We start from the raw sequence: 26826 nt of genomic DNA on the forward strand, positions 1-26826 counted from the left end.
ATACATTGGACACTAAAGGCGGGGTGTAGCAGTTTATTTTTGGTGGGCAAGAACACAATGAAACAAAAGAAACTTGTGTAACAAGTGTGCCACGTTTTGTATGGTTACATGTCGTTTTTGTAGCCGACTGAGCTTGGATGAATCCATCTAAATCACTGTCGTGATCATGTATTAGGAAAAGTTAGTTCACTCTTATCCGCTGATAAAGCGGCGAAATGGATTGCCAACGTGTGAAACTGGAATTGAGTGCCAAAACGTGCAACTGGAATTGAATGTCAATATTTGCAACTGGAATTGATTGCCAAAACGTGCAGTTGTCCCCTGCTAATATATGAAACCACTCGTGATCATATTTATTCAATTAAAACCGTCCCCTTTTGCCTGTCAGTGCTACCGTTCGCACCCTCCAGACCGAACGCCGCCTCGATCACATCTGACGCCATCAAAATCACGTGGCATCCGCGTGGCGCTCACGTTGTGACGTCATACGAAGTACAATATCGATTGAAAGGCAAAACCGAATGGCAGGAGATTACTAACGTGCGCGGTATGCAGTCACTTGTTGTGAGTGGGCTCAGGCCTTTCTCGTCATACGAGTTCCGCGTGTTCGCTGTGAACAGCCTGGGACGGAGTCGGCCGAGCCTTATGGCCGAGTACACTACGTCTGAGACAAGTGAGTATCGACTGACTGTGGATGAGAAAATTGAATTGAATTTAACGTAACTAAGCTTATCTAACTCTGTCTGACTGCGATCTCTTTTTCTAAGAACCTGGTTCCGCGCCTCGTAATATTGAAGCCATGGGAGTATCGGATACGTCTTTTAAAGCTGGCTGGCTTCCACCAATCAGCGCCAATGGTCGCATCCGGGGCTACAGGCTGTACTACTCGCTTGACCTATTGGAGGATATCAGTCAGTGGCGATTCATGGCTTCGTCGACGAACTCCACTACGGTAACCGGGCTAACGAGACAGACAACGCACTTCTTTAGGATCCTCGCGTATAACATCGCGGGCGACGGACCTCTGTCAGAGGTGGTCGCAGTCAAGACCCAAAAAGGAGGTAGGCAGCCAGAACCAATGACTTCACACGCAGTTTTTTTTTTAACTCCGAGTGTTGTACAGACAACGCTTATTATTTTTTCCCCATTTAATTTTACTTTGATTGCCCCCTTAGTTCCAGGCCAACCACGCAGCGTTCAGCTTAGCGTCCTTTCCTCCACCGCCATCCGTGTCACGTGGTCCCCGCCTCGTTACCCTGGTGACGGCATATTCGGCTATGACGTGTACTATAACAAGAGCAAGCAGGACATGGACACTGTGATCGGGGCGTTCCAGATGAATACCAAGGAGATCATGGGACTAACGCCCTATACCGTGTATAAAGTCGCGGTCGCCGCAAAGTCGGACAAGGGTGTCGGTCCGATGTCTTTTGTGCTGACTGCCCGGACGGATGAAGATCGTAAGTAACACTAGCAATGACGTTTAGCAGTTTTAATCCGATAAGGCTTGGAAGAAAACTTACACCTTACCCCTTAAGTAAGCAAGCGAACCTACAATTAAAGCATTTTCCTTTATTAAGGACATATTACTGAAAATATATCCATGAGTTACTGACCTGAATTAGTCGATGGAAAATTAATGCTTTGACTGTCTTGGAATTGTCCATGTATGTAAAATGACAGTGTCATTTTTTTATCAGATTGTGTGAAATTTTCTACTTTTTTGGTTCTCAGGTCCAAGCGACGCACCTCAGAATATTCAAGGTCGTAGCCGTGACTCGACAACCCTGGAGATTAGCTGGGACCCCCCTCGTCCCGAACACCGCAATGGTCTCATCACTCACTTCACTATCAAGTACCGGGCGAAGGGTCAACGGGGCGCAAAGTACCTGACCGTTGACGCTACCAAGACCTCAGTGGTGCTGCACAACCTGGACAAGTTCACGAATTACTTCATCTGGGTACAGGCGAGCACCAAGCAGGGTGACGGCCCATTCAGCGACAAGCACACCGTCTCCACGGCGGAAGACGGTAAGATGCAATCCTTGATGGGGGACTTATGCCTAGAGATCACGTGACTTATTGGGTGGCAAACTAGCGCGCGCTCAGGAACAGCAACAAAAAGCAACTTATTCAGCGCTTACGAAAAAAAACATAATTTTTTTTTCAGTAAGTGTTTAGTATTATTTAAAGATTTTATTTTTTCGTCGTTCTCTGATGAGACGGGCGCAGTTATTTCTGTGATTATTTTGGTTTGAATTTGCCAACAAGAAAGGTCACGTGATCTCTTAGAGCAAGTCCCATATTATTCTCCTTTATTCACTCCTATCATTATGGCGTAATTTTTATTAAGACGGGCGTGGCTGGTTTGCGTAATGGGTGATTCCAATCAAGGTCAATGTCTCCCCCAGTATTTTCTCAGTCAGCCCTATTCTTCCCTCCATTGTAACGAAAACTTTGTTCCCAGTGCCTAACGGTGCCCCACGCGACGTGCGAATCCGTGTCCACAACTCGACTACCATGACAGTCAAATGGAACCCTCCCACCACCAAGCAGGATGGCAAAATTCTTGGTTACATGGTGTTCTACACGCGCGTGGACGACCAGGGAAACCAACTGAGACCACCCGCTCAACCGGAGAGTAAGGACTCCATGTCAGAAGAGAACCACGTAAGTGCACACAACGCGTTTTTTTTTTTTTTTTTTTTTTTTTAGTTCTTTTTTACTTAACTTGGCACATGGGTCTTTTGACTTCCCCAAAGGCCAAGCACTTCTCTAGTAAGACCCGTATGTCATAATATAAGGCGACCTATCCCTATCTATGTTTTGCAACCTTGTCTAATTTTGTTGGTAGAAAAAAATGCTGTTGCTAAACAGCTAATGTAGGTTTCTCGTCCTTAGTGAAAAAGTCCCTAGTCTCTTTCTGTTAGTCAAAAACGTCCTCAATGTTCTGTCAGTGACAAATTAGGTCTGGTACAGCAGGAAAAAATTTAAACGGACCTGTCAATGTGGAATCTTTCTCTATGTTATTGTGCTCTGACAACTTTTTCCAATTCGGAAGTGTAGCCAAATGTTGTTTCTGATCGTGCCAACACTGAATCCAGTGTGTTTTTCCATATCCCAGAAAGTCCACCTGACTGGCCTAGCGCCCGAGACCACCTATCAGATCGAGGTCGCCGCCTACACCATCAAGGGTGACGGAGCTCGAAGCGTTACACGACTCGCCAAGACCATGGCTCAGAGTCCAGACCCGCCCTTCGTGTACCTTGAACGAGCGAGCGGAGACCCCATCTCGGACGTGACCCTTGCCTGGCGCACGTCTGCTACTGGTGTTATTGAATACAAGGTGCGGTACGCCAAGTCTGTCAGACGGCTGCGAGGGAGAGATCAGGGAAATCTGAAGATGAAAGAGATCAAGTTCAAGTCACACACGACCAAGCAAAAGTTCCAGTCGCTAGGTAAGGATTCAATCTGTTCTGCTCAGTAAATGAACCTACAGAGTATTTAAAGATGAAGGCATGAATAATAGATAACTGACATATCAAATTGTTGTTATACTGGATGCTTAGTCAATGCTCTTCACGACACCACCCCTGGCGAGTAATTAAAATCCTGTAAACATTTTTTCAGCAAATGGAATCTGGTACCTCTTCAATGTCTCTCTTCGAACTAAAGCCGGCTGGTCCCCCGAGACGTCCAGATGGATCGAGATCCCGCCAGGACCCCCCTCGGGACCGCCGCTGAATGTTCGCGCCGTCGCCGTTTCGTCAACAAGTGTAGAGGTCACGTGGTCTGCCCCTGACATTTGGAATAGGGGTGGTCCCATCCTGGGCTACTCTGTGATGTATAACCCAGCCAACAAGCGCGGTGACGTGACGGTGAAGAATGTGACCAGCCCGAACATCTTTAAGGTCGTGCTCAAGAGACTCAAGAAGTTCCGCGAGTACGAGGTGCGCGTGCGCGCCATAGGCATGCTGGGAATGGGCCCCGCTAGTGAGCCCTTTATCGACCGGACGAAGGAGGATGGTAAGTGCCACGTGATCATTCCGTGTACAAAGACAAAAAAAGACATGTCGCGGTTGCGGAAAAGTAGTATAAGTGTAGAAAAACTCATCTAGACTCAGCGCATGCGTGAACTTTTTTGCATGTCTACTTGCACATTTCAGGCTCTTTGTCATACGCCGATGAAAACATAGAGCGCCATAGACCGCCTTTTGTAGACATTTTCAGAACGTTTGCACTTGCGTTTCGCTCTTGAACTTGAAAACCTGCGCAGTAGAGTTAATAATATTCTTGTACTCGTGTTTGTGCTTCCGTTGTACAACGAATCACAGTCTTCTCTATGTCTTATATTTCGCTCATTAGTAGCCTTTTCCTATTCTTGTGTTAAATTAGCTCTGTACCTGTAGTTAATTGGGAACGTCCGTAAACTGTCATTACTTTAAATGGAATTGTTATGATCCGAGCACGACACAAACTGTTCCAAGTCAAATGGCACGACGATTAAATGTGTTAAAGTTAATGATCTTTATTGCATGCTTTCTCACTGTGAATCATTTGTGGATAAGATGCATGCCGTACACACTGCCTGTCTTCTGCGCATTCGTATGTCCCTCCGCCCCACCCTCCCCTCCACAAACACCCGCTAGTCATTTAAAGTGCACGAGTGCCTGCCGACGTAGGAGTTCTCCAACGACGCCTGACAATGCATGCTATAACCGCTGGTCAATTGCTTGCAGTACCAAGTCAGCCTCTTAATGTTGGCGCGGTTGCTCAGGGCTCGTCTACGATCCGAGTCACGTGGCATCGCCCTAGACATCCGAACGGCATCATTACGGGTTATACCGTCATCTATACCACCAATCCTAAACTCAATAAAAACCAGTGGAGCGCCAAACGCGCCCTTGGTCGTTCTACTAGTCTGGAGGGGCTTTCGCGCGGCACGGAGTACTGGATACGAGTGGCCGGGACCACTGACCCTATACTGGGGATTGGGGATTACTCCAAGGTCATATCTGTCAAGACTCTTATGTACGATTGTAAGTAACCAATAGAAATTGGTGCAGATCAAAACATATTAATTTTTGAATATGAAATTTAATTTTTTGTAAATTAAACATTTTGTTCATTGCTGTTTTGCGAATAATCGTCGACTAATTGATACTAACTCGTGACTAAGCTTTTCCCGCGGTTCCATGTAAATGATAGCGATAGCGATGTTTGAACCTACTAACCAGTAACCCCCCTCTCTCTCCCCCTCCTCCTTGCCGCAGTTGCTGCTGTTGTGTTGTTCGCTTATGTTCGCTCAATAACCAGTAAGCTAAATGTTGCACTAACTCTGTTCATCACTAACTCACACATTGTTGTCGTCATATGTTTATAATTGGTTAAATTTATATTTTATTTCAGTGGAAATTTTCCTGCTACTGTACATTCAATTGTTGCGCTTTCCTCTTTTGTATGCGCAAATTTGTAAGCTGAAAATTTCCACTTTTTACGGCTCCTACATTATGTCATATCTTACTGCATTATTCCATGGGATATTATTACCTGTGACTAATGTGCGATATTCCCCCAGTGCCTGGAGAGTGCCGTGACGTTCGGCCGCGCACGGTGGGTAGTGATTGGGTCATACTGGAGTGGCTTCCCCCAAGGATCGACGCTGGGATCGTATCTTACAAGGTAAACCATCGGCCCAATGCTCTTATGCTACGTTAACACCGTAAGATGTTCAGAGTAATCAAATATCAACATGAAAAAATTTATTATGTATGCTAAGGCATGATGCAGCTTAATAACAATAACCTACGGAAATAAACTTTTGAATTGGATATTTCTTATTATTTATATGTCACTACCTACGTAGGTACGCAGAGATTGTAGTACTTCAAAAAATATAACTAGACTCCCCAAGAATTTGTTCTTGGAAATCATTTCTTGGAATCTCTATTCGTAGATCTCCTATTATGGCTCCAAGTCATTCAAGCAGAATGGTAAGGACACTCCCCTGACCCACGCGGACGAAGTACGGGTGGACGCTCTGACTGCAGATGTGCAGACTTTCAAGGTGCAAGGGCTTGTCCCTCACATGAAGTACACCGTTAGTCTGTCGGCGTCTAATGCAATGGGCGAAGGGCCGCGCGCGGAGCTCAGTATTAGTACCAAGAAGGGCAAGCCGCCGGCGCTGGCTAAGCCTACCATGCTGAGGGACGAGATGAACAACGGGCTTATCCCAGTCGAGCTGCACAGAGCTAGCGAGAAAAACGGACCTATAAGGTATAATAATGCATCACGTTTTTAGCGATTCACTTAAAAACTTGACATTCAAATTATAAGAATTATTAGTCACGTAGTAATCTGTAATCTAGAAAAGCGCGTATTACAATCGCCAGCAATGTATGCATTGCCTTGTCATATCTCCCATCATTTGATCTTCCCCCGGCAATTTCGAGACAGTCTTTTACGTACGTGTCATTAGTTTAGTACTACGAAATTGTTCTTTCTGTCCTTTTAACGTCAGTTAAAGTGGAGGTGGTCGTATGCTAAATCGATTAGAATACATTTGTACGCATGTATCTGATCTTGTTCGCTCCTAGCTAACTACCTCGTTGTAGTGGTACCCTTACACACTATTCTACCAGAACCCAGCCTAACCTATCTGATATCCATCTCCTAGCTACTACCTCGTGGTAGTGGTACCCTTAGACAAGGACGGAAAGTACCCGCAAGGATCAAACCCAGATGAGTATTTCAAGAAAGTTCGTCGTAGCGCACGTGAAGCCGGCCAAGTGAAGCCCTACATTGCCGCGAAATTCCTCGCAGATCAGCTTCCCAAGAAGTTCCTAGTTGGAGATGAGGGTTTTAAGAACCAGTATGGTTACTATAACAAGAGACTGGTCGCTAACAGCTACTACACCGTGTTCAGCAGAGCTTATGTGCAGACAGACGACGGGGTGAGCTAGAACATGAGAAATTTCTTTACAATGAAGTAGATTTGTGCTAGTATGACAGGAGATAGTGTTCTTCAAGTTATTTTAACGTATCTTCACCATTTAGTATCCGTGCGGTGTCCTGATCATGTCATGATTTGTCTCGAGACCGTATCATGAGTGTGCCGGATCATACTTATGTGCCATTGTTAGCTATTGGCAGCTGATGGTATAACCGCTGTTGTAACTCACCTTTTTTCGTTCCTTTCTATCTGTAGGACTTTGTCTACACATCAAGTCCCTTCACAGACCCTGTGCTTATTAGTAAGTGTGGGAAGTTTAGTGGTTCTTGCATGCTTTCTCGCCCTTTTTTGAAGACTGTAAGCACATTTACTTTAAATAGTAATTCCATTGCCTCCACCATGTCTAATATTTAGTGTTATTGCATCACGACCCGCCTTCTCGGTGCCCTATTGCTTGGACTTTGGTGACTGAGATGTTTGGTTTAAGTCGTTGCAACCCTTCAGCGTGTACCAAGGAAATCCTAACCCTTCATTTGCATACATTGATGTCATAGCACCTCTACCTTTGCTTGATTTGCCTCTACTATTTGCTATGCGCTTTCCTGCTTTCTCTTTTAACTGAGACCTCACGTGTTCCTTGTTTAGCAGCTCCACCCAGTGCAGCTGGTCTGTCCGGAGGAGGCAAGGGCGGGCTCAACCTTGCATATGTTATCATCCCTGTTGTGCTGCTCCTAGTGATAGTGACGGTCATCGTGCTCGCGGTACTCTACGTCATGAGAATGTAGGAATGCACTTATTTCTACTTCAGTCCCGTCCCCCCTTTCCTCCCGACTCCTCCCCCTTCTTTCCCGCTTTACAAGAACACAGCGTAAGCCCTACACTCCTTTCCTTTTATTCTAAGAACCAGTTGACTCTCGAGTTCGAGTCGTTAGGAGTTCGATTTACTCGATGCAATATCCATAAGAATTCTTCTGTATTTTAAATCTGCACTGTCGATGTACTGGTAACTGACCGTGTTATGGTTGGGGCTCATTGTCCAGGCGTCGGCGTAGGCGCAGTAAGAAGGAGTCCAAGTGTAAGGACGAGGAGAAGTCTGAGCCGAGTGATCCCGTGGAGATGCGCAGACTCAACTTCCAGACACCCGCCATGATCGACCATCCGCCAATCAGCGTGCTGGATTTACCCAAGCATATCGCTATACTCAAGGCTGATAACAACAGCCAGTTCACGCAAGAGTACGAGGTTAGTTCTGTCGATAATGGAAAAGCTTCGTTTACATACTATTTGTATTAATAGTCTCGCGCAGGACCTGAGCGTAACTTTCTTGATGTGTTCCAGTCCCTATAACCCTTTCGTGTGATCGGGCGAGTGAGTTTGCAAATTGTTGATATCTATTTCTATGTTTAGTCGATAGAGCCTGGCCAGACGTTTACTGCAGATTCATCACAAATGGAATGCAACAAGGGAAAGAACCGCTATCCTAACATCCATGCATGTGAGTACCTCCCGTCAAGTGTCAGAAGTTTCCATTGTAAGCTTGGTTCTCACTAAAGCAAACGCTAGAGCAACCGCAAGCGCAACACAAGTGAGAATTGGCCAAGCAAGAACGCAACACCAATGGGAATGGGTTAAACACAAGCGCAAATACAAGAAAATGAAGCAGTTGCGTGTTCTCTTGCGCTGTCTTTTGCGTTCCAGTGAAAATCGGTTACAGTTGCACTAAAATTTTGCACTTGCTCCCTTAGTGAGAGCCACTGTCTGGCTTATGCCCTCATTGCATTGTTTTCCCTTGGCGATTAGCTTACAAAAATATAGATAATTCGTTACTTCTCGGCTAAAGCGCATTTTGTCTTCCACAGATGACCACTCGCGAGTACGTCTTTCCTACATAAATGGAATCGAGGGCTCAGATTACATCAATGCCAACTTTTGCGATGTAAGTAATATAAAAATTGGTGTAAGAAATAAGATATTGACACTTCTTTTCGCACACTTAAAGGGGCTACGTTTCACTAGACAACCTTTATTCGAGGAAAGACGGGTGTTAGCACGAGTCTTGAGAATAGTTAAGACTCCACCTTATTTCCCATGCAAAACTTACAACTTCATGGGTAAACTGGATGCGCAAATAGGAATAGAAGGATGTGAAGAAAGGGTGTTGCTACATCTAATCCATATCAATTTGCTTGCAGGGATATCGCAAGGAGAGAGCATACATCGCAACACAAGGTAGGTACTGTTTACAGGATTAGTTTTACCCGTGAGCGCTATGGTTACTTACGCACCTCCTGACAACTTCTCAGGCCCCATGCAGCACACGGCCGCCGATTTCTGGCGTATGGTATGGGAGCAGCGTACATTCACGATAGTGATGCTGACCAGAGAAGAGGAGCGCGGGCGCGTCAAGTGTGATCAGTACTGGCCCACGGACGGCACTGACGTGTATGAAGGTATCGAGGTGTCATTGGTAGACTGGGTTGAGCTTGCTAACTACACGATATCCACGTTACAGATATGCAAGGTGAGAGGACCTAGAGTGGCTCCAGTATAAAGAACATTGAAGTACACATCCTACATAAGGATTTATTTTTTAGACAAATACCAGTAGTTTGTGGTTTGTTGACGGGGCTGTGCGGTAGGAGCGCAAACACTTCCCGATTTTATATCCCCCCGTCAAACAGAAATCCTCTTGCAAGAAATGAGCTGATTGATTTCAAGTATGTCAAAGAGAGATCATAAATGAACATGATGCGATTCATAATAGTCGACTTAAGTCCTCTTAAACCTGAAAGACTCCCGCCCTGGAGGCACAAAGAAAAGGGTTCACTCTTATTTTAACCATAATCTTTTTAACATAATCTTTTTAAAAACTTATATCATCTTTTACAGGAGGGGGCTTCTCAGCCGCGTGAAGTCAAACACTTCCAGTTCACAGGCTGGCCGGATCACGGTGTTCCTGCACATCCGACGCCATTCCTAGCTTTCCTAAGACGAGTAAAGTTTTATAACCCTCCCGATGCCGGACCAATTGTCGTTCACTGCAGGTGGGCCTCATTCTGTGTACTTGGTTCTTCCTGTTCCGTGTACTGATTGTCTCTTTTTGTGTTGTGCTGTGTACTGATTGGCTCCTTCTGTTTTGTGCTTTGTGCTGATTGGCTCCTGTTTTATGCTTTTTGCTGATTGGCTCCTTCCGTTTGGTGCTGTGCACTGATTGGCTCCTTCGATTTTGTGCTGCGTTCTGATTAGTTCCTCCGGTTTTCATGTTTTCTGTGCAGTGCTGGTGTGGGTCGCACCGGATGTTTCATCGTCATAGACTCCATGCTTGAGCGGCTCAGGCACGAGGAGACTGTGGACATATACGGTCACGTGACGGTACTCAGGACACAGCGGAACTACATGGTTCAGACCCAGGAACAGTACATCTTCTCCCATGATGCCATCTTGGAGGCTGTGTCATGCGGAAACACGGAGGTCCACGCGCGCAACCTTCTCCATCATATCAAAAAGCTGACCGAGCTGGGCAAGGGCGAGGTCACGGGCCTCGAAGAAGAATTTAAGGTTGGTTTAAATAGCTTCTTCATAAATATTGAATGATATGCTATTGAATAATAACAATAGTGCTCGATATAAGAGCTTCCATAGACTGGAGGGGTTTCCCCTTACCCACGTGGATGTAATATTGAATGGTTTTTCAAATTACTTTTACGAAGGCATTGTCCGTTTCCCCTTACTCACTTATGTGAGTGGTTTCTCAAATTCTCTTCTCTTCCCTCCTCTTAACCTGAACATCCATGACCGTTAACACCCCCCCCCCCCCCCCAACACCCTCTTTTGCTTCCTTCACTTGCCCAAACAAGCCTCTAAGTACCTCTGTAATGGTATTTCTCTCCTACCGTTGTTGTTATTGACGTTCAGATGCACTGATTATCGTTATTCGATTGCCTACAGAGTTTAGTCGATCCAAGTCAAGCCAAGAAACACAAGTACGGCGCTGCCACGCTAGCGATCAACAGACCCAAGAACAGATTAGCCAACATCCTACCATGTGAGTTGTTGCCTGAAGTGACCAACACCAGATTTCTCCTAACTGTATATCAATAGCTGATTGGTGATCATTCTTCCGGGAAACTATATGATGATTTCTTTTATTCTAGATGAGACGACTAGAGTACACATATCCCCCGTGAGAGGAGTAGAGGGCTCGGACTACATTAACGCCAGCTTTATTGATGTAAGTAAGGAATGGAAATCAGGAAATCGAACATTAACAAATTACAAAAACGCCCATATCTATGATAATTCAAGCAAATGACTTAGATGATTTCGATCAGACTAAAAATTGTGGTATGTTTAGTTCGGCATTTCTTGCAAATAAACTGTTGTATTTTAGCCTGTGGCACGAGTGGCTAAGCTAAGTTATTCATTCCTCCTGTCGCTGATAGCTTTCGTCTGTGCCGTCCACTCCATAATTTAGTATACTTACCTGTTATTGGTTCCTTGCACAGGGTTACCGGCAGCGCGGGCTTTTCATCGCTACCCAAGGTCCTTTGCAAGACACCGTCGATGATTTCTGGCGCATGTTGATGGAACAGAACTCGAATATCATAGTTATGCTGACGCAATTGCACGAGGGCGAATGGGTAAGTCTCGATAACCCAGAAGACCACATAAACAAGACAAGAGAGGTGTATATAGGGCGTATGTCAATTTTATTGAAGTAATTGAGGAGATCTCGCAGAAGGTGGTATGTGTGTGTGGAGGGGGGGGAGGGGGGAGGGGGTAAAACTTCTGATCCTGATTTCATTTGTCAGCACCGTAGAAGAGTCAGTGTAATTTTAGTTTCATGACTAATGTCATCGTAAAAGCAAGAACGGGCTTTCGACCCTTACCGTATTTTTTTTTTTTTTTTTTTTTTTTTTGTTTCATCTCCGAGTTGAGATGATAGCTTGTCTCCGAGTTGAGATGATAGCCTGATAGTTTGTTGTTTGTCTTCCCCCAGGAAAAGTGCTATAAGTACTGGCCTACGGACCGCTCGGCGCGCCATCAGTACTACATCGTGGACCCGATAGCGGAGCATGAATACCCGCAATTTGTCATCCGGGACTTCAAGGTCAAGGATGCAAGGGTAAGTGCGCATGTTCAATTACCCGCATGTGCCTTGAGATCTGGAAGCTTTTCGCGTGGCGTTTTTTTTTTTTTTTCAAAGAGATTATATTATACAGAATAAACAAAATCTTTCAGAATAATACGGTATGACTGGATGGTAACGGATTTTGATTTTGTACTTTTGGTACAAGCTGTACATTTTTTTTTTCAAATTGAGCGAAAATCAAAGAAAAGTATCTCTAAAATTACATTTTTTTTATTAGACTTAGGTTGTACGTTGTTTTGTTACTGTCTCTGATTTCTTTTCTCACTAAACAACTGTAAGCAAGTGCACCTCAGTGCTCCTGGACTGACGCTTCGTCTTCTCTCTTAGAGTGATACCGTACGGAACATCAAGCAGTTCCATTTCTTGGGCTGGCCTGAGACAGGCGTACCTAAGTCCGGGGAAGGGATCATTGATCTGATTGGTCAAGTCCAGCGGGCATATGAGCAGCAAGAAGAAGAAGGACCAATCACAGTCCACTGCAGTGATGGTGTGGGCCGAACGGGCGTTTTCACTGCTCTTTTCATCGTGTTGGAGCGGATGCGATCAGAAGGCGTTGTAGATCTTTTCCAGACCGTGAAATTACTGCGGACACAAAGGCCCGCCATGGTTCAGTCACAGGTAAAAATCTAGCAACAAGTTCGTACGAGACTCGCCCAAATCAGGTGACCTAGGGGTTTAAATAACGGGGTTGTAAAAAAATAGTTAGTCGAAATTGTTAGTTTACAAAGGTGATAGACTCTGGGTGATGATAAGCATGTTAGAGGCTCAAAACGAACTCAGGTAAACAAGAAACCCTGTTTGTATTGTTTTGTTGGTTTATTCCTGTTGTTGTTGTTGCCAGTGATGGTAACGTTGTTATTGTCTTTGTTTCTGTTGGCGGTGCTACTCTTGTTGTATTTGTTTTTGTTGTCGCTATTGGTATTGTTGTTTGGTTTGTTTGTTGCCGTTGTAAGTGCACTGTTGTTGTTTTTATTGTTGTTGTTGCTGCTTAAAAAGATGTACACTCCGATTTTGTCTTTACAGTATGACGCGCGCTATGATAACTTCGAGTAGATAAAAACATCAATAATCTAATCTTTGTTTTTGTACCATTCTCTAGGAACAATACCTGTTTTGCTACAAGACCGCGCTCGAATACCTCGGCTCGTTTGATCACTATGCCATTTGAGCAACCTCGCAACCACTCAAGAGGGCTGTGGTGTAAAGAAAAAGTTCATGTTGAGATGTGATGCGCCGCGTGTCGCCTCGAGATGCTGCGTGTACGCTGCGCGTGGGCTAATGGAATTATTATGAACTCAGAGAAGTCGCGTGTACGGGTAACTCGTGCACGGCTTGACATGAGATAAACTTGAAATGCGGCGTTCATGGACTAAAATGCTCCGTTCAGATAAACCAGTGCTGCATAAAGAATAGTCATGGGTAAAAAGTTAAGGCTGGATATCTAGCTCTCATGGATTGGGCAGGCTGTCATAGACATGTAGCCTTGGATGATAAACCGACCAATGAATCTACGTAAATGCAGCATTGAACTAGCAATGATGTCCGTCGCTAAGGGAGCATTATATGACTATAGAAAATTCCTGCAGTGGGACAAAGTTATTCCACTCGACAGTACTTAGAACAGTGAATTTCAATTTGTGATTTTGTGTATAATAGACATTTTATTCCACGTTATTTCAATCAAGGAGATATACTAATTTGAGAAATAGAGTTAGCAAAGTTGACAAGCTTTATAATGAGGTAGGAAACCTTGGATCTCCTGCATTCCTCCATTTGTCCTTAACCATACTTCTGTTATGGGGGTTCCTTTTAAAAAAACGTACGTCGCCTTTCTTGGGAATAAAATTCTCTATAGACAAACCTTGAAAAACATTTTTTTCACTATCATACATTAACAATTGTTGGGAAATTGTGTAGGTATTCAGTATTATAATTGCATATTGCCAGATTAGCTTGCCTAGGCTCGGTAAGGTAGTATTAAATGATATGAATCTATTTTTATACTTAGTGTGATATAGAAATCCTCTGTAATCGTAACAGGTAATCTTGTTTATTTTTATACCAGCTCCAAAATTGAGCTTTCAACAAATTAATCTTAAGGCATTGAGAAGGGAGGTATTTAATTAAATGGGTATTTTTAGACCGAAATATGACAATTCAGGGCTATTGATGCTTGAACTAGTAACAGTATGGCAATACGTTTTAAGGCTTCAGAACGCTTTGTACAATTGCTGGGCTGTAGTTGCAAATGCCAAACCGAAAAGTGCTGACTATTCAAGACTTTGAGGACCTTTAAAGATCTTGAATGAAAATTTATGATAACCAATAATGTGTACATATTTTTTAATAAGAAGTTTTTATTTTTGAATGCATGTTTTCGTACGTTTGTATGGAGAGAATTTTATAAAAATCGAGACGTCAAAATCTGACACAGTAGTGCAGAGAACAAGAAATAAAACCGAAGTATAATAACGCTGGCTTTCTGTGTTTGCCCTATCGCGCGCATGCGCGCTCCTATTGCGTTTCCGGGAAGTACGCTCCCTTATTCGCTCCCTTTATTGTGGAGGTGCACATATAACAAAAAAAATATGCGTTCTTAGAAAAACGGGTTTGTTTTCCTTTCTCCTTATCTTAGAGGAGAGTGAATTTCCAGTGGATTTTGGTAAAAATCTTCTGGTAAAAAAAAAGGTGATTTTAGTCTCACGTTGCATAGTATTGTAAGTTGTCGAAGACATTTTTTGTGTTGTAATACCGTACGCTAACAAGGGATTGGATAAAAGAAATCTTATATCGGGAAACCGAAGAGTATCGGGGGTTCTGGCTTACTCCCTATCAGCAACACAAACAACACATATGATATATACTTTTTCACTATCTTTACAATTCAAACCAAAACCAGACTAATTTTCTAAACATTACATTGACAAGAATTACAAAATATTACAATACCTCCATAATTGGGACATACAAACTCGTTGACAAAGCATAACAACGTTGCTAAGGCATAACTATGATTTCTCGTAATGAAGGCCGGTGCTTATCCATGCTGGTCTATTCTCGACGCTGTAACCCTCCAGTACTACTCGCTTGGAGACGTACTGGCCAGTCTGCGCGCAGCCAGTTTTGAAGGAGAAGCGCCCAGGCCCTCGCGACGTCTCGTCGTAAAAGGTGCCGTTGTACACGTAGTACGGTGTGTGAACTTGTCCCTTGCCATCGAATTTACCAAATGCCCAGTTACCTGGTAACAAGACATACAACACGTACTATAAGTGATCTAATTGATTGTGGACTAGGACTAACTCTATGCGGACTAGTTCAAGCAAAGCTCTACATCTAAATGTCTAAATTCTCCCCTATACAACGCACATTATATAAATGTGTTGTTGTGGTTCCAACTCCCATATCTCTTTGCCTTTCTAGTACGATCTCTTTTTTTCTTCTTGGTTTTGCTATGATCATCGTTAACGCCCCTTGTCCCTACACTCAAACCTCACATTTCTTCACGATTTGAGATAAACATTTTCTTTCCCCCTGTTATTCTTATTAATCTTTAAAAATTTGATCTTCACCCACCCTACCACCGAGTGGCTGGCCTATCATCACTCTACCAACCCAACTTTGTACGAGATATCGTGGTACTTGTATTACCTTTGTGCGAGATGCCTAGATGCTTTTATTATCCCTTATTATCCCTCTACCCAACCTACCTTTGTACGAGATACCGAGGTCCTTGTATACGTAGACGCCTTGGCCATGCCTTCTGCCTAGCTTCCATTCCCCCTCGTACGTGTCGCCATTGACGTATTTGTACTTGCCGTTACCCGACCGTTTGTTGTTTTTCCACTCGCCTTTGTACAAACTCCCATCCGGGAAGTACATTGTGCCTGTGCCCTCGCGCTTGTTGTTCACGTATTCTCCTTCGTATCTATGAGAACAATGCCATAGCATTAGTGCTAAATCTGTTGGAGGACAGGGAGTTGTTTGTATATTCACCCTCTGGAATGTCCAATTGTCGAAAAAAACAGTGTTTGTATGTAAATCACGTTTTTTACCCACCCCCCCCCCCCCCCCTGGAAATCAGCTCTAAAAGACCCTTCGCTGAATTATTCACTCTCCTCTCCCAAGATATGGATCTAGATCTAGATATGGAAATTCTCAAGAATGTATAACTAATCGCACTACAAGTGGATGAAATAGATATAGATATAATTTTGGTTGACAAGAAAACGGCACAAGGAATTAACTGGCCGAGGTGATTCTTGAAAATTCTGCTCGCGACCTAAGACAATGCGCGCATGCTCGGGTAATGTTTCCAAGTGCCTTTAAGCCTTTAAGATTCGATACCCGGCTCACAAAAACATATAGTGCTCGGCCTCGATTGAAAATATTGGTACTACTAGCATAGTTCGCCACTACTTTCTGACCAACGACTCACTTTCTAATGAGCTGGGGATCTTTCAGCTCTATGCAAAAACAGTTTAAAAAAGTGATGATACCTGGCTTTGTTGACAAATCTGTAGATGCCATATCCATGTCTTTTGCCGTTATTGTAGAGTCCCTGGTAGGTATCACCACTTGTAAGGAGCGCCGTTCCGTATCCGTGTCTCTCTCCGTCGTTATTCCTTTCCCCCTCATACCTGCCCTCAACTATTACTCGTAGCTCATTGATAGCAATATGAATTATGCTTTCGTATGACATGTCAAAAGGCACTTAAAGGTGTCGATTGGAAGAAAAGATTTCTGCCTTGTGGTCTAGGATGCAACCAAATAGAAATGGAATGCTCATGTGGTTTACTTAATTAAGCGCCTATGACTTGGAAATAATTAGAAATGGAAAAAGTGCGCGCGCTTGCGGTAGGGGGGTTTTGTCAAAGAACGAAAACGCACGTCACTTTTTGGAGCGCGCACGCATTTTGATTTGCATACCGTCCGTGTAATCATTATGAACTGCTTTAAAAAAAGCCATGCGGGCCAAGTTCCTTAAGGATTGTGGAATATACCCTGCAAGAAGCAAGGAGTAAAAATAAACCCTGCAAGAGAGATGTCATGATTTATTTGTCTGACCTAGCCAGAAAATCTTTCACCCTACTAATTGATGTCCAGGCACTTTGGCGGGTTTTCGAAAGGGATTAAGAAAAACTGAAGTGGCAAATTGGCACACTGTCGAGGCTGAGTACCTTCTTCCTTTAGGCAGATTAAAATGTATTTGAGACGCCATGAACTAGTTTTACTCCTAATATATAGTGTTAGACCGAGAGTGCAATGTCGGCCGTCACATAACAGTTTTTAAACTTGGCAAAAATATGTCCGTATGAGAATTTCCTTTCCTTATTCACTCGTTTAGACGCTGCGAAATTTAATTGTTTTATTATTTGTTATGGCTGCTTTAATTATTTGATTATTTTTAATTATTTAATTTTTAGGGCGGCGTTTATTCCCAAAAAAAGAGAGGCGAAGCCCTGATGCAATAAGTATTTTTAAGCTTGAATCATACAGGCCCGTACGCAAAATACAAACTCGAAAGCAAAATACAAACTAGCAAAAGCAAAATACAAACTCGCAAAAGCAAAATACAAACTCGTGACGTTGATTGCAAAACATTAAAATGCGAAACCGAATAGGGCAGTGGCCCCGCTGGGCTTCCGTACGTGACGGACCATTAATCAATAACATTCTGTAGTTATTAAAACTTCCCAGCAGCTGTTAATGAGGGACTATTTCTTTGTCTTCGTTTTCCGACTAATGAGGCTTTGACACTTACAAGTATTGTTTCACGTGGGAACAATAATCTCACACGGATTTTGATTGGTCGTTCAACTGTGACATTCCGCTGTGTATTAGATCCAAGTCTCGACTAAAGAAACCTCCAAGAAACTTGCTACTCACGAATCAAGCAAGACAAAATGGGCGAGGATTTAGGTTGAATTGATTTTGGATCAAAGATGGGGGTTGTTGTATCAAAGAAAGATGGCCAAGACAAAACCAAGAAAGTTCAGCAAACCGCCGCGGTTGTCAAGGCCTTCAAATCTACTCCGAACACCACTCGTAAGAACGACTCCAAACCATCCGGAGGTTCTTATGATTGGAGCTATCTTAATTCTGGATCGAGTAGATTCACGTATGAAGGGAGAAATGCGGACAAGAGCTCGTTATCGTATGGGTTACCCGAGCTCAAAGGCACTGAGACCGACACCTCGGCGAGTAGCCGGATAGCCGGCAATACGGGGTATTGGGACGGGTCCGATACGAACGAGATACCGTATTTCGGTGCCTGGAAAAACAGGGTAAGTAATATTTTTTAAATATATTTTATCTTTATAATGTATCTTTATATATGCAAGTTAAAATCATGTATTCTTGAATAATCAGTATGATCGTTATGATTATTATAATAGTTAGCTTTAATCCCGTCTTATAAACTGATAAATTGCTCACAAGAAATGGCAAGGGAACCACGAAATGTGTTTTGCTCATATCTGCGGAAGCTATTATTTTGACGTGACCTTATTATAAGGGCATTTTCTTCGCGTTTAGCAATCAAATGTTTGTTTGGGTTTAGTGCGTCGTGTATACGCAAAGTCACGTTACAATATGAGACTTCTGATTTCTCCGAAAATCATTCTTGATTTGATATTGGTTTGAAATTATCAAAAAGCTGTTATCTCTCTATAAAGAAATGAATTTTTTGTCAATAGTACCCTGTATATTGACGTGGCAACAACATTTCGCTCTGCGTATTTCTAACTCGATGCTATCAAAAATGTATCAAATGTGTACATTGTTAACAAGCACTTTCTTACACTGTGCTATAAAGAGGTTTAATTAGTAGACTAGTGGTATACGTACAATGCAAGGCATTATGGGTAGAGCAAGATAGTCCAAACTAGCGTAAGGTGGGACTAAAATACAGTTACTATCTACATCTACATCTAGATCCGCGAGGGGCGTGTAGCGACAGCAAGGAGAACGTACGCATTGCATTAGGCTTCTATAGTCCCTTACTGGCACACGTCATTTGTCATGGTCGTCTACGCAGCCCGCCAGAAATAACAAGATAATGTCACGTCCGTTTGCGCGCTGTCGTTTTATGAGCTTCAAAGGGGTCAAAGGGAACACATCGTCTATAACGTACTGATTCTATGACCTTATCCCTCCCCCTAGGCAGCAACAAATGAAAATACTCTTTTCAGTCGTGCGTCTATACTGTTCTTGCCTGCGTCCGTTCGTAATTATCGTTAATTATCACGTGTTATCTGGAAGGTTGAGGATGAAGAGTTATGCTGTATATGCGGTGTATACGCCGGTGGCCCGGTGCACCCCTGCCGAGTCTGCTGTAAAGTATATCATGAGCGCTGCATTCGCCGGACAGGCCGACTGAACGACGCATGGGAACTTGAGCTGTTTAGAAAGGCAAACTCAGAGATCGGATGGAGTTGCCATAATTGTGTAAGTACTCAAAGGCTGTGTGAAGGGAGGGGGATTGAGTTGCCATAACTGTGTACTACATATGCTGTCTGGAATAGGAACGGGGTTGCGTTTTTTTACTCTTCTCCCAGGAGCAAGGGTGAGCAAGCATTTTGTCTTTTCTATTTTTGGTGCACCCGGGCTAAAACGGTGGGCGGTATTCCTTTAGAATTCTTCATTGCTGACGGGAGTTCCTTTATCTTATTATCAATATTGGATATCGTACTAAACGTTATTATATCTGTATTGATTAAAAACAAATTAAGATATCCGAAAAGAGATAAGAAAATGGGATCGAAGGTTAGCAAGGAGTATAAAATTGGTCGAAAAAGGGAAAACAGGACGAGCAAAGGGGAGCAAGGGTGAGCAAGAAATATAGCCTTTACTGGAAAACGGAAAACAGGGGTGAGCAAAGGGAGCAGGGGTTAACAAGGAATAATATGGACTTCAACGAAAAACTGAACGCATATAATAAAAACAGACTCACTTTATAATAAACTAGAATTTTCGTTTTACCAAAGATTGAGTATGAAAGGTATTACCTATAGATTTTGTTTTCATTTATTTTTATTTCTAAGGCTAAGTTCAAACGTCGTATTGTCCATGGGCCGTTTTCAGTGCAAATGCATGCCAATGAAGATGAAGCAATCGACTTGATTCATTTGCATGCATTTGCATTGAATACGGCTCGTGGATAATACGACGTTTGAACATAGCCTAAGATTCCATATATCACGATTCTGAAAAGGACGAAAAGAAATCAGAATTGAATACCAGATCTGGTAGCATTTCACGAGAGCAAACAATACTAGCAACTAAGGTAGCCTACTATTAGGCGTTTGAGTTTGTTGGTGTTTCCGCGACGAAAACCCCGCTTTCCCGTGTTTTGGGCGCCATCTTGGATTTTTGGCCGCGCGCGAGCTGGGTGCGAGAGCTAAAGTCAAAATCCAGCAGTGTACATCTCAGCGAGCTGTGCGTGGCGTAACCGACTAAGACATGCCTGGGATCCTGGTTATTGCCTCCCCATTGATGCGCGGGTACCTCAGGTTCCTTTGTGTTGTACAGTTCCCTAGATAGAGGTTCTGGGCCCGAAATCTCCATCTTCTGCCTACGGTGTTTTAGCGCATGTCTGGATGTATGGTCTATTTTTTTTTCTCATTTCGATCTGGACGAGGTTCGATTCTCGGCTATGTCCTCTGATTATTTTTTTTCACTGTTTAACAGTTCTAATTCCATATTCCTTGCTCACCTTTTACTTGCTGCTCCCCTTTGCTCACACCCGTTTTTTGTTTTTCGGTCAAGGCTATATTCTTTGATCATCCTTGCTCCCCCCCCCCCTGTTATCAGTTTTCGGTTATGTCCGCATTCCTTGCCCACCCATGTTCATCATTTGAGACCTCTCTCCTCTGTTGCCACTGATATCTTTTGATTTAACGTTTATTCGTGCGTCTTTCAGCATATATATATAGATAACAGATATTATATATATAGAGAGAGAGCGAACGTTTTCAGGAACCGGAGAAATCCAGAGCGCCTTTTGTCTCACTATACATATACTGTCAATAAGTCTTATCTACCTTTTGTCTCACTATACATATACTGTCAATAAGTCTTATCTACCTTTTGTCTCACTATACATATACTGTCAATAAGTCTTATCTACCATTGAAACCCCTTTGTCTCCCTTTATATGGTAGTATCAACAATTCTTAGTTTTTTTGTTCCGTATTTCAAAGGAAAGTCTTACGGCGTTACTCACCGAAGAGGAGATGCAAGATCTCATCGAGAACTTTGATCGCCTGGACGTAAACCAAGGTGCGAGCCCCACCCATCCCCCCCCCCTCCCCTTACCACTCCTAACTATGTCTGGACGTGAATCGAGGTAAAAGCCCACCCCTCCCCCATACCATTCGTAACTATTTCTGGACGTGAATCAAGGTACGAGCCCCACACATCCCCCTTACTGGCTTTGCCCCTAGAAAATGTGAGGAGTATATACTCTGACGCGCGGGGTTTGGGGAGAGGGGTATACCCTGACGCGCGGGGTTTGGGGAAAGGGTTATGCCCTGGGGCGCCGGGTTTGGGGAAAGGGGTATGCCCTGGGGCGCCGGGTTTGGGGTGAGGGGTATGCCCTGGGGCGCCGGGTTTGGGGAAAGGGGTATGCCATGGGGCGCGGGATTTGGGGAAAGGGGTATGCCCTGGGGCGCGGGGTTTGGGGTGAGGGGTATGCTCTGGGGCGCGGGGTTTGGGGTGAGGGGTATGCCCTGGGGCGCGGGGTTTGTGGTGAGGGGTATGCCCTGGGGCGCGGGGTTTGGGGTGAGGGGTATGCCCTGGGGCGCGGGGTTTGGGGTGAGGGGTATGCCCTGGGGCGCGGGGTTTGGGGTGAGGGGTATGCCCTGGGGCGCGGGGTTTGGGGTGAGGGGTATGCCCTGGGGCGCCGGGTTTGGGGAAAGGGGTATGCCCTGGGGCGCGGGGTTTGGGGTGAGGGGTATGCCCTGGGGCGCCGGGTTTTGGGAAAGGGGTATGCCCTGAGGCGCCGGGTTTGGGGAAAGGGTTATGCCCTGGGGCGCCGGGTTTGGGGAAAGGGGTATGCCCTGGGGCGCCGGGTTTGGGGAAAGGGGTATGCCCTGGGGCGCCGGGTTTGGGGAAAGGGGTATGCCCTGGGGCGCAGGGTTTGGGAAAAGGGGTACGCCCTGGGGCGCCGGGTTTGGGGAAACGGGTATGCCCTGGGGCGGCGGGTTTGGGGAAAGGGGTATGCCCTGGGGCGCCGGGTTTGGGGAAAGGGGTATGCCCTGGGGCGCCGGGTTTGGGGTGAGGGGTATGCCCTGGGGCGCCGGGTTTGGGGAAAGGGGTATGCCATGGGGCGCGGGATTTGGGGAAAGGGGTATGCCCTGGGGCGCGGGGTTTGGGGTGAGGGGTATGCTCTGGGGCGCGGGGTTTGGGGTGAGGGGTATGCCCTGGGGCGCGGGGTTTGGGGTGAGGGGTATGCCCTGGGGCGCGGGGTTTGGGGTGAGGGGTATGCCCTGGGGCGCGGGGTTTGGGGTGAGGGGTATGCCCTGGGGCGCGGGGTTTGGGGTGAGGGGTATGCCCTGGGGCGCGGGGTTTGGGGTGAGGGGTATGCCCTGGGGCGCCGGGTTTGGGGAAAGGGGTATGCCATGGGGCGCGGGATTTGGGGAAAGGGGTATGCCCTGGGGCGCGGGGTTTGGGGTGAGGGGTATGCTCTGGGGCGCGGGGTTTGGGGTGAGGGGTATGCCCTGGGGCGCGGGGTTTGGGGTGAGGGGTATGCCCTGGGGCGCGGGGTTTGGGGTGAGGGGTATGCCCTGGGGCGCGGGGTTTGGGGTGAGGGGTATGCCCTGGGGCGCGGGGTTTGGGGTGAGGGGTATGCCCTGGGGCGCGGGGTTTGGGGTGAGGGGTATGCCCTGGGGCGCCGGGTTTGGGGAAAGGGGTATGCCCTGGGGCGCGGGGTTTGGGGTGAGGGGTATGCCCTGGGGCGCCGGGTTTTGGGAAAGGGGTATGCCCTGAGGCGCCGGGTTTGGGGAAAGGGTTATGCCCTGGGGCGCCGGGTTTGGGGAAAGGGGTATGCCCTGGGGCGCCGGGTTTGGGGAAAGGGGTATGCCCTGGGGCGCCGGGTTTGGGGAAAGGGGTATGCCCTGGGGCGCAGGGTTTGGGAAAAGGGGTACGCCCTGGGGCGCCGGGTTTGGGGAAACGGGTATGCCCTGGGGCGGCGGGTTTGGGGAAAGGGGTATGCCCTGGGGCGCCGGGTTTGGGGAAAGGGGTATGCCCTGGGGCGCCGGGTTTGGGGAAAGGGGTATGCCCTGGGGCGCCGGGTTTGGGGAAAGGGGTATGCCCTGGGGCGCCGGGTTTGGGGAAAGGGGCATGCCTTGGGGCGCGGGGTTTGGGGTGGGGGGTATGCCCTGGGGCGCGGGGTTTGGGGTGAGGGGTATGCCCTGGGCCGCGGGGTTTGGGAAAAGGGGTATGCCCTGGGGCGCGGGGTTTGAAGTGAGGGGTTTGGGGTAAGGTATATGCCCTGGGGCGCGAAGAATTTAATTACTCTCTCGTGCTCCTATTATCACCAGATACGCAGATCACCAAGGATGAGTACGTACGATATAAAAAAGCTCAATACAAGGACATCCACAAGTCCGACATGCCACGCGCGCAGGTTGAGGAAGCTCAGAATGAGGTAAGGGCCGAGGGAGTTTGAGAGAGACTGCATAATAATCATACATTTCATATCAATCCACGGGATTAGTTTATACTTGAAATTAATGTGTACGCGACAAGAATGTCATAAACTTTTAATATGTCATATTTCAAAAGTTCGTGCAGATGGATAAGAACAGGACGGGGGATATAGACTGGTGGGAATTCTTGAACCACGAGGCACTCAAGACGCTCGGCATAAAGAGAAGCAAGGTAAGCTACTTGTAGCTATTGATGAGTTAACAACTTTCCAATAGTTTTCTGTTGTATTGATAAACGACGCTCAAAGATTTGACTCGGTTACAAGGAGTGTGCGAAGTCAAGTAGCTTGAATACATTACTCTGGAATATTAAAGAGTTTGAATATCCCCAAGGACCAACAAGAAATTCCAAATATTAGAGGTATCACGCGTTTGCAAGTCGACTTTTAAACATTACAACGATGTACGTCATCTCCTTATTAAAATATTGTTGAGTCACGAGGCGTTCAAATTGACCTTAACCATAGCTAACAACCAATCAGAAAGCGAGATTACGTGCAAGTTCTGTATAAGCGGACACAATTGCGACCAAATAAATTGTTCGCTTTGAAGAGTGACCTATAGAAGGTGTCGCTTTAATTACCTGTATGCACAGCTCCCCCTAGGGTACTTTACTCTTCTCCGCTTCATCTGTATCCTTGTAGGTTGATGCAGATGGGAGGTGTTTATTGATGACTGTCTTTGTGTTATCAGTTTCAGTTAGTTCGAATGCTTTCTCCGCGCGAGATTCAAAGTTTAAGAGACATTTTCCATGCGTTCGACAAAGACGAAGATGGCTACATCAACTCTTACGAGGTGTCGAGAGGATTTGGAAGATGGTTCGGAAATCTTCGGATATCATCGGGAAATAACAATGGCGGGTGGGTCCAGTTTGGTCTGTTCTATTCTATTCTATTGGATTTGTATTTAGCGGCCTTGGTCTAGAAATCGTCGTCGAACAAGGGCTGATTCAAGGAGTGCCTCTTTCTTTTTAATTTTTAGAATATCACATTTACCTCCTACCTCATATGTTTTCTTAACCCACCCCTCTCCCTTCGGGATTGTTCACCCGCCCCTTCCCCATTCTTTTCGCGAAATCTGTGATGCGCCCGTGGCGAGAATCCGTAGGATAATCAAAGTGCAACAATATTTTATGTGCCCTTTTTGCCCTTTTTAGACAGAAATCATCGTTTGGCCGGGCGTTGGACCCAAAGACCGTTTCACAACACGTCGACAGACACACCGAGATCTTCATGCATGCCGATACAGATAACAACAGGTAAAGTAACCCTATAGTATGGAAACGCAGAGAGTTTTATACACGCCTATACAGACAGCAGATAAACACAGTCAACTTTATATTTACAATTTATTCGATTTTTGTGGTAAATACTATAACCCCCCTCCCCCACGACACACACACACACCTGGAATAAAAAAAAAAAGGCTTCCCCTTATTTGACTTTTGAATCTGACTGTTACAGGCTAGTATCGTGGGACGAATACCTACGCGAGCAAGCACTGTTCGCATTGGCGGACAGGCCAAATTACCGGACGTCTTGATGCAAGCACAAAGTACGGATAAGAAAGCTGCACACTTTCACACTTTGGCTAATAGGAAAAATTAATGGACGTCTTTGAACCAGAACCTAAGCCAGCACTGTTCGCATTGGCAAGCAGGCCAAAGGAGCGGAAGTCCAGATTCGAAGAACACTGCACATTCCAGCACTTTGAGCATTGGCAGACAAATTACCGTAGTCTTGATACGAGAACCTATTACGCAAGCAAGTACCGTACGAGCTCTTATTGTAGGTGCACTGAGATCGATCATTGACAACAGTTTTGTGAGTTCTTGCAAACCCTAACGAGGGGCGTACAGCAGGCGGCAAGTAATGCTGACTTAAACAAACCAATCGCCAGCGCAGGAAGTCTTACGAGTCTTGACTCAATAGTAGTCACGTGAGTCATCGGTTTTCTTTGCGCCTCTTGAATGGCAAACATAATCGTGAACAACGTATGTCACCAGGGTCGTAGCAGAGGGTAGGGCACTGGGAGCATGGCCTCTCCTAATATTTTCAAAAATTATAATGAAATGACCAGTAAGGGCGTGGCTGTGCCCCACCCTCCCTCCCCCCCCCCCCCCCAATACAATGTTACGTAGCCTGCTTCGACTATGACACTTCGAGGGGTCGAAATAAGGACACGATCAAGAAGGACAACATGACAGTGAAGCAAGGAAAATGAAATACTTTCAACTGCCTCTTTTAAAATTTGGATCTTTATTAAACAACCTTTATATATACTTTTTCTATTGTATTAAAATATTGGAATTATCGTTATTTTTACTGTAGTTAGATTTTCCTCTGGGTAATGTCCGAGGACTGGATGCATATATCATATAGTCATTTCACACATTTTGCGGATGCAAAGAAGAACGGTAAAAAGACTAAGTTTAACTGAGTGTACCAACGGCCGCGTTGGTCTACGAAACAGATTTGTATTAAACTGCATCAAATGCACGTAGTTTCCAAGTATTGTATAACAGCTCCTGTCAAGTCGAGCACTATTTTGGCTCCCGGTAAAAGATTTCAACTGGAATATATATAAATATATATACATTACGGGCTGGGTTCATACCTTATTAAGGCCGTACCTGCCCTACGGACATTAAGTCACTAACTCCGATAAACTCTTTCGTTTGGGAAAACGCTCAGTTTCAGTAGCGGATCTAGAGGTAGGGTTTTGGGGGGTTTAACCCCCCCCCCCCACCCCCCCCCCTTTGGGCTGCCAGAAAGCCATATGTAACAAAAAAACTTACCCCCTCCCCCCTTTGTCACTGAGCCAACCACCCCCCCCCCCCTTTAGCGGAAAGGCTAGACCCGCCCCTGTGTTTGGCATGGTCTATTTTCACCCTTTGTCTTTCGAAATTCGTCAGGTGCATATCAAGAAATTTAAAATTTCATTCTGAAATTTATATTTTCTCACTTCTTAATTTGTAAGGTCTTTTCGCGCTGTCAAAATATTCGCAGATTCAA

At 45.3% G+C, this 26826-nt stretch overlaps 3 protein-coding genes across 12 annotated transcripts in view; 2 read left to right on the forward strand and 1 right to left on the reverse strand.

Annotated features, from left to right (window-relative positions):
- Positions 1–14576, forward strand: part of LOC5519043 (receptor-type tyrosine-protein phosphatase F) — a 39100-nt gene extending 24524 nt beyond the window's left edge. For 8 of the 10 annotated variants that reach the window (XM_032363827.2, XM_048724765.1, XM_032363830.2 and 5 more), the window contains 26 exons: positions 389–673; positions 768–1061; positions 1176–1460; positions 1735–2031; positions 2468–2670; positions 3125–3458; positions 3631–4026; positions 4740–5039; positions 5579–5682; positions 5957–6276; positions 6677–6953; positions 7208–7253; positions 7598–7733; positions 7993–8194; positions 8360–8447; positions 8812–8888; positions 9145–9181; positions 9256–9473; positions 9842–9996; positions 10228–10510; positions 10901–10997; positions 11107–11183; positions 11458–11592; positions 11952–12077; positions 12432–12722; positions 13204–14576. In XM_032363827.2, coding sequence (XP_032219718.2) covers positions 389–673; positions 768–1061; positions 1176–1460; positions 1735–2031; positions 2468–2670; positions 3125–3458; positions 3631–4026; positions 4740–5039; positions 5579–5682; positions 5957–6276; positions 6677–6953; positions 7208–7253; positions 7598–7733; positions 7993–8194; positions 8360–8447; positions 8812–8888; positions 9145–9181; positions 9256–9473; positions 9842–9996; positions 10228–10510; positions 10901–10997; positions 11107–11183; positions 11458–11592; positions 11952–12077; positions 12432–12722; positions 13204–13272 — 5132 coding nt within the window. In that variant the 3' untranslated portion in view covers positions 13273–14576. The remainder of the gene's footprint in view (positions 1–388; positions 674–767; positions 1062–1175; positions 1461–1734; positions 2032–2467; positions 2671–3124; positions 3459–3630; positions 4027–4739; positions 5040–5578; positions 5683–5956; positions 6277–6676; positions 6954–7207; positions 7254–7597; positions 7734–7992; positions 8195–8359; positions 8448–8811; positions 8889–9144; positions 9182–9255; positions 9474–9841; positions 9997–10227; positions 10511–10900; positions 10998–11106; positions 11184–11457; positions 11593–11951; positions 12078–12431; positions 12723–13203) is intronic. The other 2 variants (XM_048724780.1, XM_048724785.1) reach the window with 2 other exon arrangements.
- Positions 14577–14956: 380 nt separating this feature from the next.
- On the reverse strand, positions 14957–17311 carry LOC5519103 (radial spoke head 1 homolog). The gene is made up of 3 exons (XM_001638901.3): positions 16601–17311; positions 15812–16029; positions 14957–15342 (listed from the first exon to the last, which is right to left on the reverse strand). The coding sequence occupies exons 1-3, from the start codon at positions 16801–16803 to the stop codon at positions 15113–15115; spliced, it is 651 nt and encodes a 216-aa protein (XP_001638951.3). The 5' UTR covers positions 16804–17311; the 3' UTR covers positions 14957–15112.
- Positions 17312–17876: 565 nt separating this feature from the next.
- Positions 17877–26133, forward strand: LOC116602980 (PHD finger protein 24). Its single transcript, XM_048730260.1, has 8 exons — positions 17877–18388; positions 19365–19550; positions 21305–21383; positions 23645–23751; positions 23889–23984; positions 24506–24672; positions 24969–25070; positions 25276–26133. The coding sequence occupies exons 1-8, from the start codon at positions 18047–18049 to the stop codon at positions 25352–25354; spliced, it is 1158 nt and encodes a 385-aa protein (XP_048586217.1). The 5' UTR covers positions 17877–18046; the 3' UTR covers positions 25355–26133.
- The last annotated feature ends 693 nt before the right edge of the window (positions 26134–26826 follow it).

The sequence above is a fragment of the Nematostella vectensis genome, chromosome 1, assembly GCF_932526225.1.
Source record: "Nematostella vectensis chromosome 1, jaNemVect1.1, whole genome shotgun sequence".
In the NCBI taxonomy this organism is placed as follows: domain Eukaryota; kingdom Metazoa; phylum Cnidaria; class Anthozoa; order Actiniaria; family Edwardsiidae; genus Nematostella; species Nematostella vectensis.

Bases quoted from the DNA above. Each gene is read 5' to 3' on its own strand.
- LOC5519103 (XM_001638901.3), bottom strand. From the start codon at position 16,803: ATGTCATACGAAAGCATAATTCATATTGCTATCAATGAGCTACGAGTA. The intron at 16,030-16,600 runs GTATCATCACTT...TTGTTCTCATAG, and splicing joins AGATTTGTCAACAAAGCCAG to ATACGAAGGAGAATACGTGA. The intron at 15,343-15,811 runs GTAGGTTGGGTA...TCTTGTTACCAG, and splicing joins CCTCGGTATCTCGTACAAAG to GTAACTGGGCATTTGGTAAA.
- LOC116602980 (XM_048730260.1), top strand. From the start codon at position 18,047: ATGGGGGTTGTTGTATCAAAGAAAGATGGCCAAGACAAAACCAAGAAA. The intron at 18,389-19,364 runs GTAAGTAATATT...GTTATCTGGAAG, and splicing joins TCGGTGCCTGGAAAAACAGG to GTTGAGGATGAAGAGTTATG. The intron at 24,673-24,968 runs GTGGGTCCAGTT...TGCCCTTTTTAG, and splicing joins TCGGGAAATAACAATGGCGG to ACAGAAATCATCGTTTGGCC.